General features: G+C 25.2%; 1 protein-coding gene across 1 annotated transcript in view; it reads right to left on the bottom strand.

The window, feature by feature from the left end:
• Positions 1-1,848: 1,848 nt before the first annotated feature.
• LOC129615097 (probable serine/threonine-protein kinase DDB_G0282963) overlaps positions 1,849-21,746 on the bottom strand; it is a 142,310-nt gene continuing 122,412 nt past the window's right edge. The window contains exon 5 of the mRNA XM_055530163.1: positions 1,849-1,923. Coding sequence (XP_055386138.1) covers positions 1,864-1,923 — 60 coding nt within the window. The 3' untranslated portion in view covers positions 1,849-1,863. The remainder of the gene's footprint in view (positions 1,924-21,746) is intronic.

Here is a 21,746-nt window from a genome sequence, read left to right as displayed (position 1 = left end):
CAAAATTATATAATATTAAAATAATAATATTTAATAGACGCGTTGTATGCAAAATAAAATTACGAAAAAACAATAAAAAACACAAAAAAAAAACAACAGAAAAGACTGAAGAATTTTAATGTAATTTAAAACTGCAAGAATTTTCATATATAAAAAAACTCTTTAAGGAAATATTAATAAAATGCTTCAAGATGTATGTAGGTACATATACAAATATACATAATATGAACATAGATATTTGAATTTAGTTTAAAAAAAATTAATAAATCTTGAAATGTACAGTAAAATCAATTTTAATAATATTTTAAAATTTGCATACAAAATGAGAGTAAAGACAATATAATTGATTTTCATCGGATTTACACTCCCGTGCAAAAGGTTTTAAAAAATTTTAAAAAAATTTAAAAAAAAGACTCCGTATATGTACACCCTAAATCGGTAACTACATTATTACTCTTAGAATATTCTATTTTATCTAATCCTTAAAAAAATTTCCAAATCCAAGCAAAACACCGTGAGAAGCATAATATTCCTTTTAGATCTGAAAATTTTACAATAAAATCAAGAAATTGAATGCCGTATTGAAGACTCATCGAAAAACTTCAATTCCACATCTTAAAAATTTTGAAATAATTTTCAAAGAATTCCAAAATATTATTTCTTCACTGGTCATTAAAAATATGTAGATTATAAATCAATAGGAAGAGACTGTATTTTCCGAAATATTGCAGTGAAAATTCCTAGTAATATAAATTTGATATACATAGGTTTTTTTTATTAATTTCAAAATATTTTAAATTTTTTTTCTTATTTTGAATAAAGGAGGAAAGCCTTCGATATTTCAGTTATTCTGTATTTCTATAATAATTCTTTAAATAAATCGTATTAGTTGTTGTTTAAACAATGCAAAAATATTTTTATACCAAAAATTTAAAATATCCTATTATTTCTAGGCTTTACTGTAAACATAATACATATGACAAGCATTATGCAATTAAATCTCAAACATTACATGAATTTTCATTGAAATAATAATGCAATTTAATACAATTTAAAAATATTTTTCTTATACGTATAATTTAATTTATTTTTTTTGATATTTCTATTTTATTAAAGTATTTTTGTCTTGGCTCGTACACACTTAAGAAATGAAAGTTTAGTCAGCATTTTCATATAAAAAATACCTAAAACAACATTTTTTACTACGCGCATATAGAAATGTGAGTAGATAATTAAACTTTTAAACTATACAATGTTACTTAATAACTTTCATTTAAACTAACCATAAAATTTGTTTAAAATTTCGCTTAAAATAAATATCATTTTGATTTACATGTTATTTAAATTTAAAAGAAGATTAAAATGGGAAAAAAATAAAGCAAATTTTTAATAAAAAAAAATTTTCTTTCACTTTGTATCACCTTTTATCTATAATATAGTTTTAAAATTAAAAAAACACTTTGCACCTTAAGAAAATCATTTGACTTGATAATATGACAATTTAATTAATAAAATTTCGCTCCAAATATGTCAAAATTTATGTCTCAAAGTAAAAATGTGTAAATTACTGTATAAATTACATATTTCATTTTCATTGTTCAAAAATAATTGCATTATTTAAATTTGCATATGAAACTATAATAAAACATGTTGTTATTGAATAAAAATTTTTAAATTTTTGTAGTACCGGAATGTTATCATTTATGAACGTACGACCATAGTGGATTCTTCTACAAAATTTACTTTGAAAATGAAATTTGTTTTTGCATTAATACAAGCGGTGCGTACGATTTACATGCTACAACACATAGGTACTGTATTAAATACTTTACTAATATTATAATATAGTTACTCAAATTGTTTTTACTTACAAAAATTTAATGTTATATGAAATTTGAACACATAAATAAATTCCAAACTCACCTGAAAATAAAAATAAAATAGAAAAATTTTAGTAAATTTTGTTATTAATAAAATTAACTTCAATGAAATTTTAAATCTTAAATTAAACTATAAAATTCAAGCAATTTGTATAAAGTACATATTTTAGAATAAATCATCAAATGGTTCTTCAAAATAAAAATTTGCATCTATATGATAAAATTTAAAAAAATTTGTAATTATTTCGAGCGTGTATTATTGAACCCCGAGCTACGATTTACTTATACAAATAGTTGGATTTTATATTTTATCAAAATTATTACAATACTTAAATATTAATTGGTATACCAATCAAATGTCTAAAATAATACCAAACAGTCAAAGAATTCTGAAAATACAATAATTCAATGGCATCCGTTATAAATAATAGTCGCATATTCGTTTTCTAAAGACATTGCCGACTCAATCCTCAATTGTCCTTTAATCAAACCTTATTTAAACAAAAAATTCGAAAATAAATCCGTGATTCAATCAACAGAAAAATAAGAAATCAAAATATCGTTACGTGACTACTGTCATAATACTATAATAACTGCATTATTCAAGATGTTAATTGCTCGTATGAACTTTCAGTATCTCAACGTCGGGGGCACTGAAAAATCTATTAAGATTAAATCAAGAGTAATTCTTTAATAATTCTGAAAAAAATCTTTACATCGAACATTTTATTATTTGCCTAGTTTAAATTTTAAACAAAATTTAATCATCCGCCCTAATTTCTCCAACAATAACAAAGAAAACCACCTTGATACTAAAATTCCTCTTAAAAAGAGTTTTCATATGTTCAAATTTTAATTCAAATTTGACTACAAAAAAAAAAACTAATAATTTTATAATTTTATTTCTATTGTTACTTGTGTGTGAAACATAATTTGCTAATTTATGCATAACGTCATTATTATTTTTACTTCTAATTATTTCAATTTTAATTCTTTCGTAACACATAATAAATTTTCTATTTAAATAACTTAATTTTTTTTACGTTCTTCTATCTTAAACTTAATTTATGTATTGTCATTCAAATATTAATTTGAATTGTTCAACATTTTAGAATTTTCAAAATTTTAATTAAGGTCTTAAAAGAATTTTTTTTTTGGAATAGAAGAAACACCTATAGAGAAAACGAGAATAGATACTGTTGACCATGTCAACTCTGAGATATCCGAAAACTACCACAAGAAGTCGAGAAATTTCATTACCATATCTTCTTTAATTTCTGAGATATACCCGAATACATTTTTAAATTGTATAGAAGCTAACCGAACAAGTACCATAATATACAACTTAAATAGGGTTCCGGAATTTACTACTGTAAACCATCTGTGAACATTTGCTCAATTAGGTTTTAAGAAATCGCTTGAACGGACGCATAGACGAACAGACACGATCAAATCGACTCAGAATTTGACACTGATTTATTTTTTTGTGTTACAAACGGTAAGGGAAATTTAGTATACCCTTCAAACATACGTTCGTACGGGTATAAAAATGATTTAAGTAAGTAGATATTTCAGTTATTTTACACACTTTAAAATATTTTTTATTATCTTTTGTTTTAATTAATTTATGCTAAATTTTAACTTAAAATTTCAATTTTAATACAATTTTAAAAAGAAATTTCTAAAAAGAAAAGAACAGAAACCTTATGTTTTTAATTAGTTTCAAAAAAAAAACCAACGAGCTAATTTTTTGTGTATAAAAATTCAAAAAAAAAAAAATAAGAGAAAAAGGTAATGAACAAAATTTCATTATAAATAATGACATAATGATGATAGTTTTTTGGGTGGAACGACAACAGACAGAGAACAAAAAATTTAATTCTAATTTAATGTCATTAACCTTTTAAAAACAATATAATTTTTATGATGGCATCTGTTACCGTTTACGGGATCAAAATTTCTTGTATATAAATTTGATCTAAACTTACGTACACCATTTTTAGATGGAAGAAAAACAGAACTTTCACGCCATTGCTTTTTTTAAATTCACAAAAAATTCTTAAGCATTGTTTTTAACATTTGCATTTGATAGAAAGCCTTATTTAATTTTAAGCTAGTTTTACAACCTTACCAGTATTCAATTCTTAATTACAAGCATAGTTCGATACTTCAGTAAAAGAGATAAAATATGTTCAAAGTTTAAGTGGTCGTAAATCGTTTTACTCAGTCAGGAAATTGTCAGCAGATTGTCATTACTTCAAATACAAATTTATTTTTGTTTTCTTTGCATAATTATGGGACATATTTCTCAATTTTCGACATATTGCGTATGACATTGAATGTTCACAATTCCCACAGATCTACTCTACTTCGTTTCATGCACATATATTTATTTCGAAGAACAAGAATTTTATTCTATTTTATGCGTTGCATATAATCAAATTAGAATAAAAACATTCAAAATGAAAAAAAAAAAAACAATTCACTTGAAAAAATCAAATAAAATTTCACCCAAAAAATTTCAAATAAATTTTGCTTCTGTTTACGGGGATGTTCAGTGTAAAGCATTCTTTATTTTTATGGTATCTATTGTAACAGGGTTTCAGAATTATGAACAAAATAAAAAGTAGCTATGAAAGAAATTGGGTTTTTCTTGGATTTTTTTTTTCAAACATTCAAACTTTTTAAAATCTCGAATGATTTTTCTATTCCCCCAGTAGAAATTCTTAATTTTTGCTCTCTTTTCCTATTCGTTCTCTTTCTTTAACATTTAATTTTCATCAATTTTACGGTTCTTTTTGTTTCTTAACTTTTATTATTGCAGTATCAGAGAAAATATATACGGAAGCCAAAATAATAGAGAAGAGAATAACAATAATATAAAAGTAATGACAGCAGCAGCAAAAACAACAATAACAAAAACAATATAAAAGATAATAACAACATCTACTATTTCAAAGTAAAAACATAAAAATGTTCATAATTTTCATCCCCAGATAGCAGCACCAGCAGTTATAAATTAAAGGTAAAGAAGAGAATGGAAAATAAAATAAAAACAAAAATAAAATGAAAGATAGGTTATCATGTTATTCAAGAAGGTTAACGTTTCCCTAAGTTAACAATTTTAACGAAATAAAAAATGGTAGGTTATACTGAAAAAATTAGATATCGCATGGCAAGCAGTGTTAAAATAAACAAGAAAAAAAGAAATCCTGTAATACTTCAGGTGGCAGAATGATAAAATGTTATGGTGAAAATAAAAAAATTTTTTTTTTACTTTCATCGGGAAAAAAATATCCAAAAACCTTAATATTACAGTATTGGAAACAGGATATTCGTGTCTATAGTTAAAAACAACATTGAAACGACAAAAACATTAATACAAATATTTAATGTAAACAGATACTTTTTAAAAGGACTCTTTTCCTTAAGGAAATTAATTGTGGATTTAGCTGTTTCCTTTGAAGTTATATTTTGGAAACAATCACTGAATTTATATTGAAGAAGTGAACTTTTGTGTTTCAATAATATGACATATTGCAAAGGAAATAGCATATACAAATAGAGATCTGTACAAGGACAAGCAATGTTCACTAGATTTTACATTACATATATATAAATATGCACTTGAGGTATTTATCGTTAAAACGTTTAGAATTTGAAATGTTCAAATTGCTCAAGGATTTTGTTGAATTTGAATTCTCTTTGATTTTTATTATCATTCTCTTACTTATTCATTAACATTATTATGTGTCATATGCTAATATGTTATTATATACAGACCATGTTCTTTGCTTAATTTACATAAAAATAAAAAATTTTAAAAATGATTGAGTAATTATGTACACAGGTACCTCATATTTTGACAATTTAATTTTAAAACAATTTTCGGTACTTTGGTATAATGTTAATTGGATTTTGAAAGTCAAAAATATTTGTATGATTCATTAAAATTATGGCAAATTAAAAACTGAAAATTGTAATACGACAGAATAATTGCAATGGCCTTCTTATGAATGTACAAGAACTTAAAGACTTTTTATTATCGTAGAGAGGTATCCGATATAGTAGAGAGAGTCCCAGTAACTTAAGGTCGGTCGAGCTTTTCAATGTTCAATGTCAGAGTACGAACTATGGGATGCATTAGCCAATGATGGGCATATTGAGTAAATTACCTTGCATTCGTGTTTTATTCGTAAGATCATAATTAAGAGAATGCCTAAGATCAGACTACAGGGGAGTATTGATTTTGTTTAATTTATTAATTTATTATTAAATTAGTTTATGTGACGCTTTCTAATAGCTCGCCGTGCAACATTTGAACACATTTGGTTCTGGCTGTTAATTTGTTAATTTACTAATTAATATTAAATTAACACTTCTAATACTCTTATTTATTTTCCTTCCCCCTTTCCTTTGCCTTTTCTTTCCATCTATAAATGATGACGATTTCAGTTAAAGTTACTGGCAGCTGTACTGATATCAGAAATTTTAACTATTCATTTTGCTATACTAAATGATTGTACTGTACAATACAAAATGGTTTTTACATTCAAGGGCAAAATTAAGTTATTATAGATAAATTTTTATTTTACTTAAATTTTTTTATTATGCAATAGATTCGGAATGACCCTGATAAAACTTTTGCTGATATTATCATACCAATTGAAATTTGAATATGCATTACAATCATGAGGTTATAAACACCTTATATATGGAATCTAGTAAAATATTTACAGTGACCAAATTAAAGTTTTCGATTAGAAATCAATACGGCTCAGCCCACCTATAATAAATACTCGAAAATAGCTTTGTAAATACATAGAATTGCAAGATAATTTAGGAAGCTATTTAGAAGTTTATTTAAGAAATTTACTTATTCCATCAAATTTAAAAGTAAACTTAAATCAAATAAAATTTAAAGAATTGTAATTTTTACTCAAATGTTATTGAATTTCTACTTAAATTATTTTTCTACCATTGCAACAATCCAACTCCAAAAACAATTTATTCATAAATTCACTCTAAATTTTGTCATTTCTTTAGAATTAACATGAAGACGTTTTCTTTTTTAAAATTTAATTTATTTAATAAAAAAGAACAAAAAAATGTAATGAGCAACGTTATTTTTCTTGCTATAGATTTAGTACCACTTGAAAATACTACACAAGTCACAAGTACATTATAATAAATGAGAGTAAAATAAAGTCAAAATTTTTTAGATTTTGTTAGATGAAAGTGGGAATATAAAATGGGAAAGACAATGACATTTTGTTTTATTTTTTTTTTTTTTTAATTTACGTAATAAAATTTATCAATTTAAATTTGTCAAATAGACAACACACACCCCTTAGTATAAGCATATAAACGATAATGAATGTGAAATTAAATTGTGTTCTCATGGTTTTTTAGTATTGTTTTCTGGTTCGTTTTTTTTCCATTTTTATGCAATACTCGTAAGAATGATGAAATTCAATTACTTTTAATGTTTTCAAAAAAATGAAATTATACAAAAAATTTTGTTCATCTGTGTATTTTAATAACATTATATAATATCGTTTAAGTTGCATTTTGAAATTTTTATTACAGCAGCATAACAAATTGAAGAATTGCATGAAATCAAACAAAATATTTATGACATCTTGTAAAGCTGTACAACTTAAATATGTACTTGAGTTGCGTTAAAGTATTTTTATTAAAATTATATGTGATTGTAACTCAAAAATTTAAATAATTTAAAAAAAAACACACATAGTTCTGCAATAAAAATGTCAGATTAATAATTTAAATTTAATTTAGAAAATTGAAAAATTATTTTATATAAGTAAGTATCTAATTCGTAAATGCAGTTTTACAATATTTAAAGTACATATACGAATTTTGTATTACAATCGTTAAATTTTTTATAGTTGTAAACGCAATATTGTTATACAAAATATCTTATATTCTCTAAAAATATATTACAGTTTCAGACTTCAGTTTATATACAAGTTTCAAATAAATTACATGTGCAATAAATTTTTTTTTATTGCAATTTACAGAGACATACATAAAACGTTCCAGAATGTAAACGTTCATGACATTGCAGTAAAATTGACAGTAGCAAATTTGTTGTAGATAATATTTACATTATTCTACTTTAGCTGCAAATTTTATGACCAAATATGCAATTGAACGTTGGTTCACAATTTTTAGGAATTCGAAATAAATAATATATAATTTATTTTTTTCAATCATTCCTCAAAAATAACTCTTCCCAGTTAAGCTACTGCAGTTTTATAACAAGAAACAAAAAATTATTATTTTATTTTCATATTAAACTAAAATGATAATTTCGTTTTTTATAAATTTTTTAAATCAGTCACACTATATCTGAACTCTGAAGCATTAAAATTAATTTGAAAGAGCATTTTATATAGGTCCCAAGTATATAAAGTGTTATAATGTAAAATTTTCTTTGCAAAAAATTTTTAAGAATATCTTTTCCATGTTTCATCCCTAATAAAAAACAAAACCTAAATATTGTTGACAACAGTTTTGTTTCTTATAAAATACACGCATACGTACATACATATATGTACATGTATAACAGTTATAACGCTAAAAAAATGCTATAAGTATTAAGTAAAGCAATTGAAATAAAAAAATAAAATTAATTTTTTTCTTCACTTTTTTTTTTCTATACAAAATTTTCATTTCCCTTGTTATCATCTCTTGTTTTTCAATGTGATGTTTCTTTTGATATGAAGGGTGAATAGAATAATTTTCTTTTAATTTTTTTTTTTGTTTTACAAAGAATTCAGTTTTTTTTTTTCGTTAGACAGGGTGTTTTAAAATTAAATTTTTTGGAAAATTAACAAAAGGAAAACTTCCTGCTAATGTCAATAAAATATTTTTATAGTTTGGAAAATAAATAGAGAAATGCTGCTTAAAATTCCACTTATTTATCAAACTATTAGATTCATAAAAAATATACTGAAATTATTGGGTTTATCCCAATAATTTTCATTTAGAATTGCTGTTCAATAATTTTTGTAATATTTTCAAAAAAATATTTTGAACTACTATTTACTAAAATAATTATTTTCACTGATTTGATTGTAAAATTACGTTCGCATATGTGTGAAATTTTAAATTTCAAATCAAATTTTTACAACACAAATGTATGTAACTATATAAATTTTCTTTAAATGATAATAAAAGACCGTAAATATAGTTAAGGCTATGATGATCGCTATAATGGCTCTCATATATAGACACTTAAGAATATAGCAGCTATCAATGTAACTTGTAAAATTTCCATAGCCGTGTATCTGCTAAAATTTTTTGCATATTGCACTATCTCATAATCTGCTTCATTCAATTTAGGAACAAAATATATTGCACCCTGTAGAAATTTTAAAATTTATAAAGTTCTTTTTTTTTCTTGGTGATTTGAGTGCAATAAGTTTATATTTTACAGAAAAATCTACTTATAGTTATAATATCTATGTGTATATGTATATAAAAAATACATGAAATTTTTAAATAGCAATGGGATATAAAGTGAACGTAACAGAGTAACTGAAGAGCTCTTTATAAAATTATGTTTTAGAACATCTTCATTTTATTAACTTCTGCTTCAATGATCGTGACCCATATTCATTGTGATATCTATATTTAATCTAAAAAAAAAATGAGAAAATAAAAACACAAAAATTGGACAAATGATTGAAAAATCTTGTCTTAATATTAAAAAGGACTTTCTTAAAAGAAAAACGAAGAAAAAATTAAATTAAAAAATGAGAAAATAATAGAAAAATTAATTTGAAGAAAATAAAAAATAAAATTTATTAACTTAAATTATTGCATTGAATTTCAATTTAATATTGATTTTTAGAATACAAAATTAATTAGAGAAGAGAATAATGATTTTTTTTTATTGAAACGTAAAAAAAATTTTTATACATTTTCTTAGAATTTGAAATTTAAAATTAAATTTAGAATTGAGTTAAAAAAAAATAATTGCCTTATTTTTCTTGGATTTTCGATCATTTTTGATTTGTTCAATCAATTTGGAATTGAGTTAATCTTTATCAAATTAATTGAATTTGAAAATATTTTCATCATTTTCATAACATTTTTTGAATTCGATTACAAGTAATATATAATATTAAATTTGAAATTAGTATTAGACTGCAAATTTCTTCACTTTTTTTTTGAAGGTGAGACGTTCGGTCGATAATATGAGAAAAACCAAAATCCAAGTAAAACGAGAAAAAATAGAGTTGACCGTATAAACTCTCTGATACCCGTACTAATTTGTTATCCTATGTGCGAATAAATTTGCCATAACTGACTATGGGACAGACTATAACTTTAAGTTACCATATTATTTTATGCAAAATTTCAGTACTGGGTTTTCTAAAATATGGCTAAACTACTGTTGAAGTGGTATGGCAGCTACCAGAAAGAGCAAAGCAATTTCAACAAATTTTATCATATCTAAGACCGTTATTTCTTAGCGTTACAAACGGTAAGGCAAATTTAATATACCCTTCGAACATACATTCGTACGGGTATACAGAAATAAGTAATCTTATTTGAAAATGTTAATTTCTAAGCGTTATACTCATATTAAAATCATACAATTTGGTGTCAAAAAAATGTCATATGCATTAAAATATTATTTGCAATAATATTTGCACGACGGAAGAACATACGAACAAATTTTTATTCCAAAAAAAATTTCAAATTATTTTCGCATTTCGAGCGTTACCACCTCCTTCTTAATATTGTATACACAAATCTATATGTACAACATGTGTAATCTGTGAAGAATCCGATAATTATAGTATTTACACATGAGAACATCAAAATGATAATAATATTATTCTAACGGTTTCTAAATTGAATACGTAGTGTACCATTTTCTATACTTAACACACTTTTTCAAATATTTTTTTTCTTTTTTTCATTATTTGTAGTTTTTTTTGGAAAGGTGAAAACATAAATTGTTTAAATACATAATTGTATATATACTAGAGATAGAAAAGTAAATAAACTTTCGGCATAAACACAAAATACAAAAAAAAAAAAAAAAAGTAAATTAACAAATTCTCTTCTAATTTTTTCAATTTAAACATTTGTTCTCAAATATTTTACAGGTAAAGTATATACTTAAAGCTAAATAATGATAATCATAATTGTACTTCAGGTGTATCTTTTTCGAAAGTAGAAAAAAAACCAAAAACAGAAAAATATTTGTAAAGTGTTTTTGTTTTTTCTTTTTTTTTAATCACCTAAAAAAGAACATTATACACTCACGTATATGCAAGCAGATTTGTATACCAAGAAAATTAAATCATACTTAGTTGCTTTTGGCGGTGCAGTCAAAACAGTGTTCTTGAACCTCACCCAAAAATTACTAATTATTTCTCATGTAATATGACATGTAGTTGGTGTCAAAAATGTTACAAAATTAAATTTCGAAATCTTATAATTTAAAAGCTTGAATCGAATAAATATTTAAAAAAACAAAATTGTTTTTGAACGCATTTCTATTTGAGATAATTAATTCAAATTAATTAGTGTTATGTAGTATGTAATGTCAAATTTAAACCTATTTAACCAAATCATATACAAAATACCCTGATTATATCATCATTAACAGATGATGTCCTCAACCTTTTCTTCCAAAATGACTTCATGTTGCCAGAACTCAACCGTGAATTATACTTAAAATATTATATTGAATACCTGCACTTGTTAATAGTAGAAAACATGTTAAATTTACGAATTCACCATAATTAACTGTAATTAATCAATTGTCGAATGAGTGTTTATTTAAAAACAAAAACATGAGGAACAGTTTTAAACAATGTAACAGACATCTTAAACGTTAATCAGAATTTATATAAAACTAAGCAAAAAACACTACACCATTTTTACTGAATGACAAATGAGTGACATTTACCGGTACTTTTGAAATTTTGACGTTTGTGAGTATGCTTAATTTTTAACTAGACTCTACCAAAATCCAATTCAAGAATTAAGAAACCGAAACAATTAAAAAAAAATTATTTTTAAGTTATAAAAAAAATATATTCAAAGCAAATAGTAAATAAAAAAAAATCATAGCAAAAATAAAAATATTTAAGTGAAAAAAAAAATTTTAGTATTTTGTTTTTTCATTTTCTGGTTATGAGTCAACAACCTTTTGACGGTTTATTACTCATTCACCTTTTTTCGTTCTAGAAAAAGAAATAAAAACAAAAATACACCTTTCTTCGCTCACATAAGGTTTTATATTTACAAAAACAACAACAAAAATTTTACTCGTAAAAACCCTTTAATGCCACACAGAATTTTAGTAAAACATCAACAGCACCACTTTAGAACTTCTTTACATGTTACCATATAAAATGCATGAATGCTTTTAGGTGAAATTTTTAAATACTTTAAATATTTATTTTAGCAGAGAAACAAAAGGTTTTAAGATATTTCTATACAGAATTAAGGAAAATATCTAAAAAATTTTTGTTTTTTGCAATTTTATTTTTCTTACACCTTTTGCATATAATATAAAAATAACGTCGTTTTCGCGTTATTATCTTAAATTTATTTTAAGATAAAACGCGGCAAGGATTAACTTTTGAGATATTAAAATTTAAAATTAGAAAATATTGTGAGTGCTTTATAAGAGTGCTTGAAAAAGATTTCAAAAATTATTAATGCTTCCTTTGATCCTATGTTTTCCAACTGAAATATTTGTATAAGTATGATTTGCTATGTTTTCCAACTTAGCAAATATTTGTATAAGTATGATAAATTTTACCTACAATTGAATAATGAATACTTTGTGTCGCCTGCAATATCGCATAACAGACAATTTCTAAAATGTTCAGAAGACCATAAAAACTGTGCGTTTTACATGTTTTAATTGTCGAATTCATCATAATTTTGCAAATTTGCGCACATCAAATATCTTGTGCACAAGAATTATTTGCTATTTTATAATAACTATGTATGGCAAATTTTGGCAAATATTTAATTGAACTTTAATAATAATTCACAAAAAAGACTAAAGTTAACCTCGTGTGATCTTTCGTTTTCTGTTGGCTACCGTGATCAAGAAAAGCTACTTTATTTAAAGAACATCTTTTTGGTTTTATAGCGAGTGAATAGAAATTCAGTTAGTTGTATTCTGAGATTTGTTGCTAGACTATCAACTACACAAAATGGATAAATAATTCCTTCCTGTAAAAATTCTATTATAGCGATAACGATGCTACCATGCATACTCTTTATTGTAAGTTCCCGGCATCGTAAATCGTACACTTTTAGCGTTTTGAAAAAGCTTTCATTCATATCTTTTCTGGCGAACTGCCATACAATACAAAAATCTAGCTCTATTTGACTCTAAATGATAACGGTATTGAGAATTGGTTTATGGTTATCTCTTGTTCTTGCTAATAATACGGTTATCTCTTGTTCTTTAGTGAAGAAGAGATAAACCTTTATGTTACACATATCCTTCTAGAAAAGAATCTGTAAATGTATTAGGTGTATAATTTACAACGATTTATGATTCAATAGAAAAATTCATTCAAAAATCATTGGCAAAATAATTATTTAGAATCGGAAGTATTGTTAAACACTAAAATTAGCAGAAGGATGTCAGCAGATTCAACAAAAAATAATGAAAAACAGAATAATCACAAGAAAGCAACCAGAAAATAGTGAACGAACAAAAGTGACGTGACTATGTAATTGTTTATGCAATTATATAAATTTTTACTTATTTATATTATACGTGCGTACAAGTAATTACAGTCGTATTACATTACATTTCTGGTGTAATAAAATACAATAACGGATTTAACCACTTAAGTCAGCGAAAAAAAAACTGAAAATCATCTTAAATTACAATAAAAATTAATAAATGCTACTTTCTTCTCAATTACCGAGCATCTAGTGCTATAGATAAGTAGTCTTTTCCTATAATACTTAGTTTAATATTTTTATTAAAACACTCTTACAAAAACTGTGCAAAACATAAAACAAAAATCAAATGTTTGTCAAAGAAATAACGGTATGTGTACAACAGATTAAAATAGTAGAAAATATTAATAAACATAAAAACATAACAACTTCAAAGAGAAATATAATACTCGTATCGAAAAGATTTACAGAACCATCAGCAGTGAAGTTTTTCAAAATAATAAAGCAACATAAAAAAAATATGATAAAATAGAAAAAAAAAAATCAACAATGTTTGTATTCAAAATTATGATGACGACAATTTATTTACAGTTAACAGTATTTTTTTTTGGAACAGACACGTGCAAACGGTGTTATAATATTTTGTATTTGCTCGTTGTTGCTACAAAAAAATTAGCTTCAAGATTTTTTTGTTTAATTATCGCATGAACATATAAGTAAGTATACGTATATAAAAAATAGTTTTAAATTCGGTGATTTTAAGACACCCACCTAATCAATTTAACTAGTTAAATACAGAAAAATAATCTTGATAAATTGACATCAAAGTAGCCAACACGAACTCGATATATTTATTATACAAACCATTTAACCGCGTTGATCATGTACATACAGTCAAAGATATATACATAACAAAATGTCTTCCAGTACGTGTCCTTTTATATTTGGTTCAAGAATCAAAATACTTTGAACCCAAGTATCTTTCACATGGAAATGCACGCTATAAAAAGGTGTGCTCAACTTAATCTAGATATTGGTTACTGCTAGTGTGATAAAGGAATTATATCAACAATCAGACTGCCAGATTGTTGCCAGATTTTCTCCCAGATGGTATGGGACTGCCAAGGCAAGCTTGGTCTGTTGGGTCAGGATAACCGGGTGACGTTGTTATGGGCGCCAGGGCACTTTGACATAAGATGAGAAGCAGATATGCTGATTATGGATTTCATTTTACTTTTTCAGAAAAATTTCAAGTAGATGGAAAAAAAAGCCAGAACCAATTTATATCCTCCAAGCTGAAGTACACTGAAATTGAAATTTTTGCAATTTTTAGAAATTATATTGTAAAGCATGCGTCCTTTTTTCCATTCTCTAAAAGAACACAGAATTCGATCTATTTTCACTCTCAATTATACACATACATATTATATAAACATAATCTCATATTTCAATGACAAAGTTTTAATAAAATACAAAAGCAATTTATTACATTATTAATTGTATCTGTACTACATAAACTCTTTTATAATTTTATATAATTTTATTTCAAAAATTGAAATAAACTAAACAAAAAGCCTTAAAAACCACATAATATACTTGTTGTCGCATTATAAAACAACAAACGAAATTAAAGTGAATTTAATGTTTGTTATGATCCTAACTAGTTATAGTTTAGGTTTTAATTGCATTTTATAAAAGAAACAAAAGAAAGTTAAAAATATTGTAAACATTGAATTTTTTTCAAAACAAAACAATAACAAAAATTTTAAAAAATTCTAAATAAAATTCTTGTACACGTATATAAAAATATATGCACGTAATTCTATTCTACGTTCTACAAAATAATTGCAAGATAAGTTGAACATTTACTCGACATGTAGAAACAATAAAGTTGGGTCAAACCAATGGTTTGTATTGTAGCACTTTTCCCTTCAACAAGTGAAAATTCTGCTTTTAAATACAGTCTATGTATACCTATCACACTATAAAAATTATTTTCATTCATATACAAAACTATTTCTAGGATTGCATATATTTAGGATGACGCATAATATATGCAGTCTTTGAAATAAAGCAAAAATTAACATAAAAAGGGGTTAACATAATGCTCGATTTTAAGGATTAATTGTGTGAGTTAAGAAAAATAATTATATTTTTTAATTTCATGGAATTTACCGTTAGCTTTTTGAGTTTATAAAAATTTGGAAAAGCTTGCGGTTTCGGAAATATAAGGTGTCAAAAATTCAAATTTTGCGAATTTCAAGAGGTGATAACTTGAGAGGGGGTGAAGATGGAAAAAAAATTTCTTCTAACAAAATAAACTATTTATTAATATCTAAAAGCTCCTAAAATTTCAAGCTTCTACAGTCTGGGGTCTAGAAGAAAAACGACATCAAAAATTTGAAAAAAAAGGACTTTAAATAACGGTAAATTTGAGCGGCCATTTTGTTTTTCTTAAGTTGAACTATAGTATACCGCGCAAGGAGAAGCAAGCCACTGCCTTTCTGCCTTTGCAAAATTTCAAAAATGCTTATGGTTTCATTGCAACAAATATTTAAAAAAGGCCATTTTTAGGGTTTTGGGGGGTATAACTTCTAGAGGGGGGGAGATAGGTAAAAATTTTGTTCTACGGAAATAAGTTTCTAGTGAAGATCTATGTACGTATTAAATTTCAGCTTTCTATCTTCAAAGGTGTAGAAGTTTTGTAAACAGACACACGGACAGACGGACGGACGGACGGACAGAGTGAAACTAATAAGCACTTTTTTCAAAAAATTTTTTGGAAAAGTGCTAAAAATAATACAATTACGTGTAATAGAGATAGAGAGATGAATTTTTATAAAAATATTCCAATCAGTTAAAGTTGCTGCACTATTATTATTATTACCAAAGATATGAAATCTTTTTCCATAAAACTTAATCTCATACAATCTAAATTGATTTCATAAATAAAATTACCAAGCATAACAATCTTATTCAGTATTTTCTTAATGAATTCCCTGTGTATTCGAAATAATAATAACAGTTATTGTGGTTATTTGATTCTCTTAGAGTCTATACATTTTGATAACTTTGCATTTAATTTCATATTAATTCTCAGCTCAAAGTTTATGAAATGAGGTGTAAAACATTCAATATGTTGGCAGCCCAATAAACAGCTCGGAAATATTATATTAAATATCTATTAAAAATCTAGTTTTATAATTAAAATCTAGTATAATTTTTATGAATTTTAAAAAATTTCAAATTTTCCAAAAGCTATTATTATGGCAATGGTATTTTGCGTTACTAGATACTTAATATAATATGCACTACATTATCATCTAGTTAATGTAATAATATAGTATAATAAAATAATAACAGTAATATAGAAATAAAAATTTCATGTAACAAGCAAAAACTACATAATGAAATTAAAAGTATGTTTACTATAGAAAACAACGGTGATGTTTTCGTTTAATATATATGTATAAAAAAAAATGATGGCAGTTATAATATTTCTCTAAAACTAACTTCATTATACGTTGAAGTATTCTCATTGTATACTTTTATATGTATAATATGTGTGTATTGCTTGCTTGATACTCTGATAACAATGCAAATGTCACGTTTACATTGCAGAATAGTTGTGAATGATTATACAAGCATTTATTTTCTACTACACATTTATTTTTTTCTCTTCTTATAACTAACATAATAAAATTTTTTTTAATTTTTTAATTTTTATATTGAATTTTAATTGTACATTAAAAAATTTTAAACAAAAAAATTGTTCATACATTACTTAAATAAACGGTATTTATTCACGTATAATAAACAAGGACTAAATGCTTATAAAATCAAACGAATATAAGAATATGGGCCTATAATATACTATAAAATCTGGACAATGTAAAAAATATAATAAGAACCTAATTAAATTGAAATAACTTCAACAATTAATAGAAATAGATTCAAGGTGTTAAATTATGTTCTTATACATTTTTGAGTAGCTGTGACCTCTCTGTGATTGCCCTAGATTCCGATAATTAATGAATTTGTCTTTTATAATCAAATTTTTTATTTCCAAAACATTATAAGTACAGAGGTGCAGAATGTTTCTAAATAATTTTGAAAAAAATAATTGCTAACATATATATATATATATATATATATGTATAGGAAACAATGACAATAAAATAAAATGAGGTCAAAAAATGTATGAAATGAATTAAATTTAATTATAAATTTTTACACTGTAAAAACAAAATATGTAGATTTTTCTTAATCGCATTTACAACAAAATATACTTTTCCTGGATTATACCTCAAACGTTTGTATAAAATATAGAAATGTGGGATCGATGTATGCCATCATTTAAAAAGTCAATTTTGTGTTGGTCTTATGATTTTCTCATTATTTTTTTATTATTTTAATCATAATGTTTCTATTATTTACAATAATTTTTTATTTTAGCTACTTAGTTGACTATTATAATTGAACTTTATTAATATCGCACAATGACACCAAATAATTACATTGTATGAATAGTTAAGTAATGCAATTAACCACCACTTGCTCATCGAATTTGCAATATACATTATAATAAAGAATATCGTAATTTTACAGTGATGGTTTGCAGTTGAATAATAAATAAAATTGTTAAACATCAAAAAATGTCTTCGAAAAAATCTGTTTTAATTTACGATATTAAAAAAATTTACGATTATAAAAAAATTTACGATATTCTGAAAAACGATTTAATATCCAAAACTTTATGATTTAATAAAGTTAAATAAAAAGGAATTTCAAAGAAAAAATTAAATAAAATACAGCAAAAACCTTAGCTTGTCGTAAATAGCACATATTGCAATTAGGGGTTAATAGAAAATTTACCTTATTCTTCTTATTCTTTTTCTTTACTCGTTTTTCCATTATAAGACTGCAAAAAACGGAAAAGCAATTGTCTTCTATACACTTAATTTTACAATTCATTTTTAATAGGATTAAAATTAAATACTGATAAATAATAAACTGATTTGTGACATTAATGCAAGATACTTATTGGAAAAAAGAATGAAAAATCAATAGAATTAAATTGCGTGCATATACATATGTATATACATAAGTCCATATATATATTGAATATTGAGATATACTTGTATAAAGGAAAATCAATAAATCATGTTAAAGAAAATTTAGAAAAATGAAATTTAAAACCGGAAAATTTTAATAAGGTAAATAGAATTTTAAAAATTGCTATTATGTAGGTTTTAAAATTTTTAATAAGCTTTCTATATTAAATTCAAAATATGAAACCATATAAAAAATTTAAGAGTATATAAAATTTTTAAAGAAAATTATTTTAACAAATATTTATTTAGATTAAATAATAACACTACAGCCTCATTTTAAAAATTGAATATTTTCAATGAATTCTTCTAATTTATTATATGTATATATATTTGTTAAAAATTAATTCCTTAATTTGCTACTTGGGTATCAAAGCACTTTATCGTATGATTAAATTAACATTACTTTTAATTGTATTAATACATTATTTGATATTGTTATTGGTTTCACTTTAACATATTGTTTTATGCAGGTATATTAATAATTATGCATATAATATTTTTTTCTAATTACAAACCTTAACTTAAACTTGAATAATATGTTGTTAGTTCTTAAGAAGAATTGAATGAATAAAGACTAAAATTTAACAGGTTATGGGCCCAGATAAGGCCACCGCGTGGTACTCGAAATAATTGTTCTTTTTAATTGAAATAGAAATATATACTATCGGGTATTTGTTTAATAAAGCGGATTTAAATATATATAAAATAAAATGAACTCCAGTGCGAATATAGAAAAGTTAGATGACCATAACTATGAATCGTGGGCATTGCAAATGCGCAGCGTATTAATATATAATGATTTATGGAGTTATGTGAGTGGAAGTGAAATACGTCCTGTTCTAGAAAAAGGTGAAAGTTCATCTGGAAGCAATTCTCATGACATTCAAACGTGGGATAAAAATGATGAAAAGGCATTGGCTTTAATTGTATTGGCATTAAAAGAAAATCAATTGCAGTATGTGAAAAAGGCAAAAACTTCGAACGAAGCTTGGGTTATGTTAGAGCAGGTTCATCGTTCAAAAGGGCCATCACGAAAAATCATGTTATACAAAAAGCTGTTTCAAATGAAAAAGAAATCAGATCAAACAATGACAGAGCTTTTAAGGGATTTTCAAAGTAGCGTGGATCAAATGGAGGAGGTTGGTGTGGAGCTTCCTTCTGAATTAATTACTATTATGTTATTAAATACCTTACCAGAAGAATATGAAAATTTTTGTATTGCGATTGAAAGTCGAGACGTGCTACCGAAATTAGACGTGCTGAAAATTAAATTAATTGACGAAGAAAATAGAAGGGAGGACTGTGCTGGTGAAAAATATGAAAGTAATCAAAATGCATTTTATTCAAATGTGCATAGAAACAAAGTTTCAAGTAACAAAAATGTGTTTAGCAAAAATAATGAAGGCCAAAATAATTCTGATAAAATCAAATTTAATGGTAACTGTTTTTACTGTAAAAAGCATGGCCATAAGAGTAGTGAATGTAAAAAGAAGAAAAATAGAAATCATTCAAAAGGAATAGCAATGAGTGCAGTTATACATGATAATACGAGCGTTACTAATACAAACGATTGGTATGTAGATAGCGGAGCGAATGCACACATGTGCAACAACAAAAATTTATTTGTAAGTTGGACTTCATATGAACGTCGTTTGATACATATTGCCGATAACAATACAATGGAAGCTTATGGGACAGGTACAGTTGAATTTAAGGTAATGGGAAATGCTGACAAAATTATTTTACATAATGTAATTTATTCACCAAAATTACGTCATAATCTTATATCTGTTTCCAAGGCTGTCAGTTATGGTATAAAAATTATTTTTCAAGATACATATGCTACATTTAAAAATAAATATAATACTTCTGTACTAGTTGCAAATAAAATTAATAATTTATACGTTGTAGAAGCAGAAAAAATAAGTTCAATGTTTGCACATGAATCCTTAAATGATGATTTGGTTAAGTGGCATCAAAGAATGGGTCATTTAAATTTTAAAGACGTAATTAAAGTTAAAAATATGGTAAAAGGTATCGATGAAAATTTGAAATTAAATAAACTGAGATGTGTAATATGCGAAAAGGCGAAAATTTCCCAATTACCATTTAAAAATTCAAGCAAATGTGAAAGTGAATTATTGGGAATCATACATTCCGACATATGTGGTCCCTTTAGCGTACGATCATTAGGCGGAGCACGTTACTTTGCAACTTTTATCGATGAAAAATCACGTTATGTCGATGTGGCTTTCTTGAAGAATCGAAGTGATATTTTCGAAGCATTTAAAAAGTTTCAAAAATGGGTAGAACGAAAAACTGGCAAGAAAATTAAAATTCTTCGCACAGACAATGCTCGAGAATACCTATCAAAGAATTTTAACGATTATTTAAGCAGCCAAGGAATTTCAAGACAGTTATCAGTAGAATATACACCACAACAGAATGGCATTGCTGAACGTGCAAATCGGACTTTATTAGATATGTCAAGATGTATGTTGTTGCAGTCAAATTTACCAAAAAGTCTATGGGCGGAAGCTATAAATACAGCAGCTTTTATTCGAAATCGCAGCCCTTGTAGTGCTTTACCTGGAAAAACTCCAACTGAAATGTTATTTGGTAAGGTACCTGATATTAATTTTTTAAGATCTTTTGGTTGTAGGGTGGTTGCACTGGAAAAAGGTCCGAATAAGTCAAAATTAAATGCGAAAGGTCAAATTTACACATTTGTTGGTTACTGCCCTGAAACAAAAGGTTATCGTCTATGGGATGGCTGCAAGTCTATTATTAAAAGGCGCGATTTACGATTTTTTGAAATATTTAATCCAAATAATTACATATGTGAAGTAGATTTTAAATTAAAAAATATTTCTGAAATAAAAAAAAACCTGATAGACCCTCTGGATGTTGGTAATGACAAAAGTGAAGTTCTTCAAAAAGGAACTTGTGACAAGCAAAACAATGTTAATACTGATGATGAACACGACATAGATGAAAATATAGATGAGGAATTTTTATCCCCGAATTCTGAGCCAGATATTGAAGTATT

This window comes from Condylostylus longicornis, unplaced genomic scaffold (genome assembly GCF_029603195.1).
Source record: "Condylostylus longicornis isolate FDR11 unplaced genomic scaffold, ASM2960319v2 ptg000135l, whole genome shotgun sequence".
Classification (NCBI taxonomy): Eukaryota; Metazoa; Arthropoda; class Insecta; order Diptera; family Dolichopodidae; genus Condylostylus; species Condylostylus longicornis.
This window is presented reverse-complemented; position numbering and strand designations above follow the sequence as displayed.